The 11,650-nt window shown below is 41.3% G+C and overlaps 1 protein-coding gene across 3 annotated transcripts; it reads right to left on the bottom strand.

Moving 5' to 3' along the window:
* DUT (deoxyuridine triphosphatase) lies at window positions 1,992-10,766 on the bottom strand. 3 transcript variants are annotated; one of them, XM_021407314.1, is made up of 7 exons: window positions 10,610-10,766; window positions 10,028-10,190; window positions 9,592-9,683; window positions 8,594-8,638; window positions 4,353-4,427; window positions 3,396-3,466; window positions 1,992-2,531 (listed from the first exon to the last, which is right to left on the bottom strand). In XM_021407314.1, exons 1-7 carry the CDS (start codon window positions 10,614-10,616, stop codon window positions 2,475-2,477), a joined length of 510 nt encoding a protein of 169 aa, XP_021262989.1. In that variant the 5' UTR covers window positions 10,617-10,766; the 3' UTR covers window positions 1,992-2,474. The 3 variants fall into 3 exon arrangements, with proteins under 3 accessions (XP_021262989.1, XP_021262988.1, XP_021262990.1); XM_021407313.1 differs by lacking the exon at window positions 10,610-10,766 and adding an exon at window positions 10,433-10,577; XM_021407315.1 differs by lacking the exon at window positions 10,610-10,766 and adding an exon at window positions 10,311-10,450.

The following is an 11,650-nucleotide window of genomic DNA, read 5'->3' as shown; positions in this document are numbered from 1 at the left end:
TGGGATCAAATGTGCTAAGTGAAGCATACAACTATAAAGAGGGGAAAAAACACCCATCTATCTTCTCTCTGCTCACAGGATGAGGGTAAGTTATATAAGAGTCAGAGGAAAAAAAAAAATCAACCAAATTCTTCTTTAGCACATACAGTTGCATGCCTCCTGTTTGCCAGATAGGAAGATGAAATACTTTCATGGTAAAAATGAAACATTAAAATAATTTGGAAGGCTTTCCATGTTGATGATAATGAAAGTCTGTGCAAGCAGCATTTGAACCAGGAAGTAGCAAATATTCTTGTAAGCATGCCTCTCTCACTGCTGATACAGGAAAAAAAAATTACAGGTTTTGATACAGGTTCTGGTCCATGATAGCAAATAACAACTTCAGAGCATTCAATATACGGCTGTGTAACTCTTGTTGCCTTCTAAGAAGTATTTATCTTCAGTAGCTTTGCTACTCATACTGGAGCAAGACTTCAACTCTACTGAAGGAATTACCAGAATTTATTAATAGTGCAGTGGTTTGATGCATACAGGGAGTTCAGTGTAGAGGTGAGCTTGAAAGCATTTCCACTATTTAGATAGGGGTGTGTGTGTGTGTTTGTTTTCCAAGACTCTTACTGGCAAGAACCTTGCACTCTTAAAACACTTCTAAATAAAAATACTTTTCAAAAAAAGCTAGACATTTGTCATAAAGATACTTATCAGCCTCTATGTTGACAAAACACAGCAAGCATAGATCAATACATCTACTGTTGTTTCTTCCTCGTGCATTCTAGCTTCTCAGCTTGGTATTTGCTAGAAAAAGCATGTTTCTCCTTATCTCAGAATCTAGAGTATCATTATTATTCAAATATGTAAATTAATTTCCTAACAGTTAGAGCAAACAACAGCAAGCATAATATCAATAAAACTAAATTTTATTCTTGTAGGTTGCTGCCTCAGGTGAGATCATCCTATATCTTTTAAGGACTTAAGCCAGTGTATCCCCTGCTTTTATACATATATATTTTTTTTGGTAGGAGAGAAGAGGAGCAGCAAAACTTGCCCTCAAACTTCAGCAAGAAGAAATGGGTTTACAGAAAAGGTTTTATTCTTGTTTTAAGACATTAAAATAGTCTTTTGATAATCAAAGATCCTTTCTGGCAGATTATACAAGGGAAGATGCTTAGTGTCAAGATTCTTCCAACAGATTTAGAACTTTATTGCTATGATGTGCTTCTTGCTTACAACAGCCTTTGGCACGGTAAGCCTGTGTATACAGACAGAACAATGCTGTGGGAAGGCCTTAAGGGAAAAGAAGCACTGCTTAGCAGGTAATGCACATAAAGGGAAAGGTTTTTGCCCTGGTCAAAAACAGAAGTACTTGCAGTTTCACCACTGCCAAGTCAAAGTAATGACTATTCTATCCTTACAGGAATCAGAATGCTGTCATACTGCTCTTTATTTTCCAGCTCTTTCGGGTAGTGGGGCAATATATATAATGTGCCAAATTTTGGAAATGGCTAGTACTAGACAAGGACAAAAAACTATAACCCAAGACTACCAAGGAGAAAGTTCTGTGAACATCTGGGTCTACAAAAACCCTTCTACTTCGCCACTGCTGAAACACTACATGAAGCATAATACTTTATACCTGTGGCCTTTCAGCTAAGAAAATTTAACAGCAAGATTCAGAAGCTGCAAGAAAAATTCCTGCTTGAGAGCCTCACGGCCTTTCCTAATTCCATTGTGTAAGGCAGTGGAATACTCAGGATTCTCTCCTTTTTGTCCTTCCTCTTGTCTGCGTGCTCTTTCATCTGAAAGCTTCCAAATCACTTAAGATTCCACAAGTTAAGGAAACAATCATGTTTGGGATTTGTCCCAGAAGAGCTTTTTGTTAACTGGTCAAAATGGAACAAGTACGCCGACTGGAGAAAAAAGGTTTGATTCTGAATCATCAAAGCAGTGTGTTCTTCCACGCACCACCTTATTCAAGAATGTTAAACAGCAGCACATTTCATAGCATTTATTTACTATATTGAAGTGACTTCCAGATGAGTTGTAATATTTACTTTACACACCATATTCCCTGCTCTTTATGTAGTGAGCTGAAAAGATGGCTATTTGAGAACCAGATAAGGATCAAAGTTAGAACATTACCTTTGAGAAGAAACAACCATTTCTGACAGGTCATAGAAGATGCAATATTGAATATCTTCACCTTATTCTGGCTTAGGGGTCACAGTAGGAAGTCATATTGATACATATATTATTGCTAACTCTGTACAAAGTAAGCTCTCAGTATAAAATACTGATACACATGAAAGACTGCTTTCAGAAGATTAACACAAACAAATATCATTAATGAGGAGAAAATATATATATTAAAAAAAAAAGCAAACTGACCAAGTCTTTCAAAATATTTCATCTAATTCAAATGGAAGTTCAGAAGTAGAACAATAAAAAAAGCAATAGAAAGCACATTCAAATCATTTTCAGTTCTTTCCAGTAGAACCAAAGCCACCTTCGCCACGTTCCGTATCATCTAGAGCCTGAAAGACATCAATTATAAAAAGCTTGTTTAGAGTTTTAACTTGCCTTTGATTCCTATATAACAGATATCATTTATCATAGAGGATAATGCATTTACAAGGGCTGCCCTGAAAGTTATGCCTGCTATTATGTTGGCTCATGACCTCAGAGGTGGATGTTGGTGGTATGGCAGTAAAGGTTGAACCTTCCCACCAATGTGCTGTTACATTCTGTTGCTGTGTGACAGATGGCAGCAGACTGGCAGCCTGACAAAGACTGGCACACTGAGGCAGTGGTGACAGCGAGTCATTCTGCTGGTACAGATTTTTATAAGTGTGGCATACAGGGTCTTATTCATCGCTGGCAAAAATGAGTAGCAAAGGGTGGTGACTGTTGAAAAATAGTGTTTTGTAGCTGAGAATTTGCTCTATCAAACAGTCTTATCGTGCTCTCTGTATCTGTTGTAGTTTCCATGGAAATAAATAGGAGGCATTACTTTCAGAGCGACCTACGTACTTGGCTTCTCACAGTAGGTCAGAACTCTCAGTAACTCAAACTAAACCAAAACATTTTAGGAGTCAGTTTTCAGTGCCTTTTGTAAAAGTTTAAACAAATCCCACACTGAGAGGCAACTATTTCTAGCATCTACTGAGGCATTTCTTATCTGCTTGTTACCTCCAAAAACTTTGAAATAATAAAAAAGATTCAGATAATGCATGCAAAGCATAAAAGGTTTTACACAAAACATAACAGAATTACTGCTTAATAGTTAAAACAGTTTTAAAGCAAAGTATTTACCTAAAGCAGAGATTTCATCTTATATATAACTATCTTAAACTACTAATTCTTGAAAACAGCAGAAATATTTCCCTCTGACAACTTACTTGGACTTCTTCTAGCTCAGGATAGAAAATGCGTTCACAGATGAGCTGGGCAATTCTATCTCCTTTCTTAACTACAAAGAACATAAATTATTATTATTTACTTAAAAAAAAAAAACAATCCATACGAAGTTTAGATAATCCCTTTACAAGAGTTTCAGAATGTAATAAATACTTATTTGAAACTTAGTTAAACAAACATTAGAAGTCCCAGAAAAATACAGGCTATGATAAACTTGTGCTCAGCCCTGTAAAAAGAAGTTCCAGCAGCAATACCAGCCCAAGGGACCTCCCCTCATTCCTGCTGCTATACTGTGGCATCCTAAGCATTGTTATGCACAAATACTGCAGAGACTTAGACAGTTGCTTGCACGATGTAGCCCCCTTGTGGATTTGATCCCAAAATTTATTTCCCTGGGGCAAAAAAAAAAAAAAAAAATTGAACTGTTAAAAGGAAAACAAAATCTCTGATTCGTACCCAATTTGATTCATAGAACTTCTCTAAGAAGCTTGTGCTGTGAAGTTGCAGAAAAGGTTGTAAAAACATTGGCAATGTTATAACTGGGTCCGGAGGCTTAAACCTGTGTCTTTGGGACGGGAGAGCACGATTAAGGGAAAATCGTTATCTTTATTATTCACATTTCTCAGAATCACAGAGAAGTTTTTATCTCAAAATTGTTTATTGTTGAGAAGGAAAGAATGCTAACACAAAGTTGCACACCAGTCAAGGTCATGAATGTAAAGGTTAGCTAAGTAGTTCTTTTCTGCACACCGCCTCATTTACTAGGAATACAAACTTTTCAGATTTCCTTAATAGGACATTGTTAAGTTGCCAAGATTTTGTTAACTGTAAAAAATGTTCTGAGATAAAATTGCCATTTCACAGATTTTTAAAGAAAAATTAAATTCTCACTCCCCATCAGATGTCTAACAACAGGCTTTGCTTAGCTGAACGCTTACCTTCAAAAGTCTCCTTGCCAAAGTTGAAGAGTACCACACCAATGTTTCCCCTGTAATCTTCATCAATAACACCAGCTGATATATGGAAGAATTAAAAGGGATATCCAATTAATAAACGTTGTCAGTATTTTAAATAATGCAGGTTTGGATTGGTAACGACTGCAGTATCTCATGCTGGTATACTTTATACTGCTCATGCACAATTAAGCAATATATATGAAAACGTCATATCTAAAACTACTAATTAGTTTTGCAAAAAGAAATGAGAAATGCCATCGTATATCAAAAAGTGTTTTTCCATTGTACTACTAATTTTAGATGCAGTACCCCGCGTGAAATCCAGACAGCTGTACCAAATTCAGGCTCCATTTGTTCTGCTAACTTCAGCTTTTTCGAGTATCACGCACAAACGTGTTCCTAACTCCAACATTTTTTTGAGAACTATGGCTCTGCACAAATCCCAATTCATACCTCAGGCAAGCTAACAGGACTAAAGCTCTAAGGAACCATGGGTTAAAAGCTGGTCCCATGGCAAAGCACAAAGCCCATGTTAATTACATGAAGATCTTGCTGCAAATGCTGAAGTGCGCTGAAGACGATTGTTGAGCATCCCTCTCCATCCTTTCATGTCCAGTATGCAGGGTTAACAGATAGGTTATATGTAAGAAGAGCATGAGCACCACTGAATCTTGCTGAATGACTTCAGTAAAACATGGCTCCTCAGGCAGTATATCTTTTCTTGCCAGCAAAGAAAGATGCAAGTAAAAGCTAGTTTTTATATTTAGCAGCAGCATCTACAAGAAGTTCTAGACCTTAGCACTGTTCTCTGAAAAAGCCGTGGCCACTTCTACTTCCTTTCATTTGAGAAATCTTGAAATTACTTTGTAAATGTCACTTAGAATTCAGGCTTCCCTCTTCGTTTCAGCAAGCTTACCACTGGGGAGGATGATCTAGCCCCCCAAAAATGAAATGACATGTAAAAAGAAAGATAGGTTAGCTCTCTAGGAATTGAAAACGATGTGATACTCAAGACGGAAAAGACTGATGAATATTTTAGTGGCTAAACTGAAGTCAGCAGCATTAAGTCACTTGTATTATTCACTGGAGGGAGAAAAACTTTCACTAAGCATTCAAATTTTGTAAGCTTAGCTATGAAGTAAACTACGCTTGTAATGAATCTACAGATTGCTTCAGACTTGTTTTCTAGTAGACGAGAACTGCACTTCCCACGCACTTCTGAGGATGAAAGCTTTCCAGAGGATAGAGAGAAAGGATAATCTTCCTCAACGGTATATCTAATATAAACAGAACTTGCAATCAGACTTGAAACTATGTATTAAGAAATAATTAAAAAAAATACTTTGTGGCCAAAACCACTAGTCTAAATGCTGTGCAGAATGGCTGAAATACTTACAAAGTTGTGATAATTTCAAATTCTGGTAGAGATTTTCTGAAATTAATTGCCTTTCAAACATTTTCTCTTTACATATATTATATTCACATGGTCTTACTGAGTTTAGCCACCACCTAGATTCTGAGTTCAAACTACAGTGTTTTTATTACAGAATACATGATCCAGGAGGACCTGACCAGAAATTCAACATATTGGGCACACTGGCAAAATGTGGTAACAGGAAGTTTTCTTTCTTGGTATTCTGTTACTCCAGAACAGCAAGTTGCAATACCTATACACACTGCTGAGCACCAAGACTCTTTTCTAAATTACGTGTACTGGGTGGAAATCATCTAAGTCATTTTTGGAAAAATTGTGCATTAGAACTGGCAATCTGACATATGGTCTTACTCTGTCAGAAGTTTGGCGTGTCATTTGTTGGGAAAGCATCCACACCTAACAGATGTGAATTCAGAATGTGCTCTTGCACGACCCTATGATCCACAGGACTTCCACAGTGTATTCTTCCTTGAATGGATAATGGCTTTCACTGTGACAGAAGTACTTGGGCAGGACAACAAAAGTCCTCTCCTGTCAGTAACAATTTTACTCATGATTTTTACGCATTTTTGTTGTTGTTGTTGTTACAAATTGAACATAAGTCATCCTGCTAAGCACTGTTTATTTCCTTCGAGTACTTCCTAGTCTAACTTTCAGATTGAAAAAATTGTTACACAGGTATAGCAGAAATGCTGAGTCACTGCTTGAACCAGTGATTGAGCACCTGGTGGGAGGGCAGGGCCAACCCAGGGGAGCTCAGGTGCATGCAGTGCAATGCACCTGAGTGACAGGATGGGGGTGGAGCCAGGATCCACCCCTTCCCAGACCTCATTTAAGGGTTGGCAGGGGATGCAAGGGTATCTTGCTAGAGATCCCTACCTACCTGAGGCCTTTTAAGGGTAAGCAGGTTTTTTTCCTTTGTTTCTGTGTCCATGGCTGCTGCATTTGTGCTTATCCTCACTTGCTGCAGCCTAGGACTTTGCTACCTTGCTATTATTGCTGTGCTTTCTATTGCATTACAAGAGAATATGTATTTTCTTCATAAAAATTAAAAAAGTTTTAGAAGTGTCACCTTTTAAGAATCACACTATAGTAGACCATGTAAGCTATAATGTTTTGGGTAAAGAACAGAGAAGTTTTGATTCCCATCTTAGTGTGTTGGTTTTTTTTTTTTGTTAACTAGGAAAATCTGAGAAAACCCTAGTGCTATAGACCTAAAATAATCAATTCTGATATAACATAAAGCCTGAATGACATAAAGCTGGTGTAGATGCTCCCCTTTAACCTCTGATATCACAAGCATATTGCAGATGCAGCCAGACTTTCTTATGCCACAAAGCAGACCCAATAAAGCACTTCTGCAGCAGCTCTAAATTTACTTGGAACTGCCTTTGCTTTATAGCTAGCTTGGCATCAGAGAGAAGGATGCCCACAGTTACCATCCCTAATATTCAGAGTCCTGCCTGTAAGCAAATACAGGCTGAATATCATTCCTGTACTAGTCTGTGCTTGTAAGTCATTCAGTACTTAGACCTGGGCTGTGTCAACCTCCCACTATCAATACAAGCTGTGTGACAGAAGTATTGAGTGCAGCCCTGCTGAAAAAGACGTGGGGGACTAGTGGAAGGCAAGCTGGATGTAAGCCAGCGATGTGTTCCCACAGCCCTAAATGCCAACTGTATCCTGGGCTGCATTGAAAGAAGTGTGTCCAGCAGGCCAAGGGAGGTGATTCTGCCCCTCTACTCCACACTGGTGAGGTCTCACCTGGAGTACTGTGTCCAGATGTGGAGTTCTCAGTACAGGAGAGATGTGCAACTGTTGGAGTCTGTCCAGAGGGCCACAAAAATGATGCAAGAAATGGAACACCTCCCCTGTGAGGACAGGTTGAGATGCATGGGGCTGTTCAGACTGGAAAAAGGAAGACTCTGGGGAGACCTGAGAGTGACCTTTCAGTATCTAAAGGGAGGCTACAAGAAAGAAGGGAACAGACTCCTTAGTGGGCTCTGCTGTGAAAGGACAAGGGGAAATGTTTTCAAACTATAAGAGGGGAGATTTAGATTGGATATAAGGAAAAAGTTACTTTACAATACGGGTGGTGAAGCACTGGAACAAGTTGCTCAGAGAGGTGGTGAATGCCTCATTGCTGGAGACACACAAGGTCAGGACTGGGCTCTGAGCAAACTGCTCTAGCTGTAGATGTCCCTGTTCATTGATGACTTTTAAAGGTGCCTTCCAACTCAAAGAGTTCTATGGTTCTATGATTCTGATTGCATATATGCATACAATAGTTGTTTTTGGAGAGAATTGTGAATTTCTAATCAAGTTTAATGAAAAGCTCAAAGTATATTAAACATCATATTCAAAACAACTGTTGCTAGTAGCAAGAAAAGAACAGACTGCTAGAAAGTGGGTTTTTAGTTTTACTTTCAGCCTTTAATGTAAAAAAAAAAAAGTTAGAGTTGGAATTCTATATGCCTTGATTTAATTAATTCATATCTTACACCAGACTGAAAAGAATCACGCATAGCTTTTTACTGAAAATTGAGAAAAACAGACTGTAAAAATCTTTAAAGGTTACTATAAGAAAATCAGTAAAAGTAATTTATAATTCATCAAGTTTTAAACTAATTGTGATTTGCTGAGTGTCTGGGGTATTAATCAATTATCTCCTTTTGCCAGACAACTAGTGAAGCTAGCATTATTACAACATGAAATTAAGGTAAATAAATAGGTGTATTTTACAATCAAGATTTTCAAAGTTATAGTAAAAATAACAAAAAAATCTTACCACCAACATCTATGAAGTGCTTTGCAGCTAAACCAGAACGTGGTGCTAGAAAGCAAGAATTTGTATTGTAAGTGCAATACTCTTAAACAATATTTACAGATGAGTGTGCTGGTACAAAGTTGTGATAGCAAGAACTGTTCCTATGGTCTATCTAAAATAAATGTGATTTTACAAGAACAGCCATAAATGTTATTGTATATACAAACAAAACCAGCTGCTAGAGCCTACAACAAAATTGGCATCTTTAGGTGATATAAATTCATCCTTGATTAGAACACCAAATGCAGAACAGGTTTCTTCAAAGAATGCTGGAGTAGGATGTTATTCCACTGTTCTGGACTAGTCTCAAAAGATTACTCTGGCAATCCATTCTAGTTATGATAGAAAACAATATTTGACAATTTACAAATGCTGCATACAGATAAATTACGCACAGGTTTTTTATATTCCTTGGCCTACTTTGATGAGATGCTTAAATGTTACTCCCTTCAGAATTCGTTTTGTTTAGGATAAAATAAATGCATAGACACTCTCTTTTTAAATGAAAAAACACAGCAAACTCTTGAGTACGTTCCTTCACTGGGGGAGAATATCTGGTACAGGTTCTCTCCATTACTGTCACTAAAAGTAGCCTATTATATGAGTTCTTCTACTTCAGGACTAATTTTTAAACAATCGGGTGCATTTTCCGTATGTCCCTTACCTATTGGTCTTTGCAGTTTTAGAATTAAAACGGTAGGGAAATAACCAACGATCACATCACCTATAAAGCTGTATGCAGGCTAAGAAATATGTACTAGCTAATCAAATTTTTAATTTGACATAGACCAAATTCCAGTATTTTTTGAAGAGTTGTCTAGTATGAGGCTTAATAAATCACGTAAGCACATGAACTTCTGTGTGTTCAGAATAATTCTGAAAGCAAAATCTAAATGTAAAAGGAATTTCAAACCTCTCTGCTATGACTTCACAGCTTCTTTTATAACCTCTTTGCTTACCTACTCGGCCATAGCATCCAGAAGGAAGCGCAATCTGAATGTCTGTTTTCACTACAGCCTTTTCCATGGGTGGAATCACGTAGTCATAGGCACTGCATTGTAGGAAGGAACGCTGGTTTATACAGAATACTTGAAAAACAATAACAAATTCTGTATCTAATGGTACAAAGTTACTCAGAATTGCTCCTGCTGGGATGTGAGAGCGTGACCTACCGCGGAGCTTATCATACGAGAAACGTTTACAGAGCGACAATACCTAATGCAGGTCCTTACAGACAAGATGTTCCCATTTTGATAGCGCTAACTTTCCGCAGCGTCGTTTGGATAGCGTAATCGTGAGATTGCTACTCCTATCTGCTTTTAATTGTTAAGAGAGATAAAGCACGCAAGTTTAACTTGCGATTAACGCGGGCGCGCGGCGCGGCTCCTCCCTCACCTGTACAAGTCGTAGCCCGCGGCCCGCGCAGAGCCCTTGGATGGAGCGCAGGCGTTCTCGGACAGCTTGGTGAAGCGGAGCCGCGCGGAGGGCTCCCCGGCCGCCGAGCCCTTCTGCTTCTTGCTGGGGGACGGCTGCAGGGCGACCTCGGAGCAGGGCATGGCTGTACCGGGGGAGAAGGCGGGAAACGAGCGCTGTGAAACCGAAAAGCGCGCGAAAAAGCGGCGCCGCCCACTGCGGGCGGCGTAGGAAGGGCCTCGCCCGACCCCTCCCCAGAGCCCACCTCCCCGAGGGGCCCTCCCGGTGTCGGTTCCCGCCCAACAGCACTGCCCGCCGCCTCAGGGCAGAGCAACGGGTGGGGCGGTGCGCGGCGCTTTCTCGCCCTCCCCACCCTCACGCCCTTACTGCGCCCGCGGGGCCGCAGCTGCTGTCCGAGGCGCCGGGCGAGCCTCGTGGTGGCCGCCATGCGCACAGCGGAACGCGTCAGGGCGGCTGTGCTACCCGCCGCCGTCCGGCGGTAACAGCCTCCCGGGGCGCAGCGTGGGTGGCCGCAGCCCCGTTGTCCCTGCGTCCGAGCTGTACCTGCCATGAGGCACGGCGCGGGCCCCGGCAGCGACACAGCGGCGCGGGGCTCCCCGGGATGAGGGACAGCAGCGCCGCGCAGGGCCGGGCGGACCCCGCGGGGCTCGCAGCGTTGCCGGGGGAAGCGATGGCGGCTGCACGGCGGGAGGAGCCAGCGAGCAGGGCCGGGGGGGGAGCGCGGCGCGGGGCTGCCTGCGCGGGGCGGGAGCGAGCTGCGGTCGAGGCCGCCTGAGCTCTGCAGGGGGGAAGCGCTGCCCTCCCTGAGGAGGCTGTAGATAGGGAAACCCGCTTGCTATCAGCACTGCGCATACGTCTCAGCCTAGGCAGTGCTCTTGTCAGGTTTAGTGCCATTTGGTTGTGATAATCACTGCACTCGTACCATCCTTTCTAAAGGACTTGCCTAAATTCACACATAGAATCAAAGAATGGCTTAGATTGGAGGGGACCCTGAAGTCCCCCCCAACCCCATCGCTGCCATGGACTGGCTGCCTCCCAGGGTGGCCCAGGGCCCACCCAGCCTGGCCTTGGGCGCCTTCAGGGATGGGGCACCCACAGTTCTGCTGCACCTCACCGCCCTCTGAGTAAAGAGCTTCTTCCTGACATTGAACCTCAGTCTCCTCTATTTTAGTTTAAAACCGTTCCCCTTTGCCCTGTTGCTATCTAGAAAAAGTTGCTTCCTTTCCTGCTTATAAGCTCCCCTCAAGTACTGGAAGGCCACAGTGAGACCTCCCCCGGAGCTTTCTTTAAACTTTCCTGATGTAGAAATGGTTCCTGCTAGATTTGTGGCTACAATACCCTTGCTTGGTCACTTTGGATGTATTCTCTCTGCATGAGATCAAGTGTATGTGATTGTTCTTGCTCTGTTACAGTTCCTAAATGCAGCCAGATGGCAGTGAGACCATTGCTACACGCTGCAGTTCGGTTGTGAAAAACCGTATTTAGAAAAACATGCCAGTGTGGGGTTTCTTCATTGCCCTTCAGCACTTTTAGTCTTTATAACATTCACCATTTGAAGGAGAATGCATGTGTGTGATAGATGTG

The sequence above is a fragment of the Numida meleagris genome, chromosome 9, assembly GCF_002078875.1.
Source record: "Numida meleagris isolate 19003 breed g44 Domestic line chromosome 9, NumMel1.0, whole genome shotgun sequence".
Taxonomy (NCBI): domain Eukaryota; kingdom Metazoa; phylum Chordata; class Aves; order Galliformes; family Numididae; genus Numida; species Numida meleagris.
This window is presented reverse-complemented; position numbering and strand designations above follow the sequence as displayed.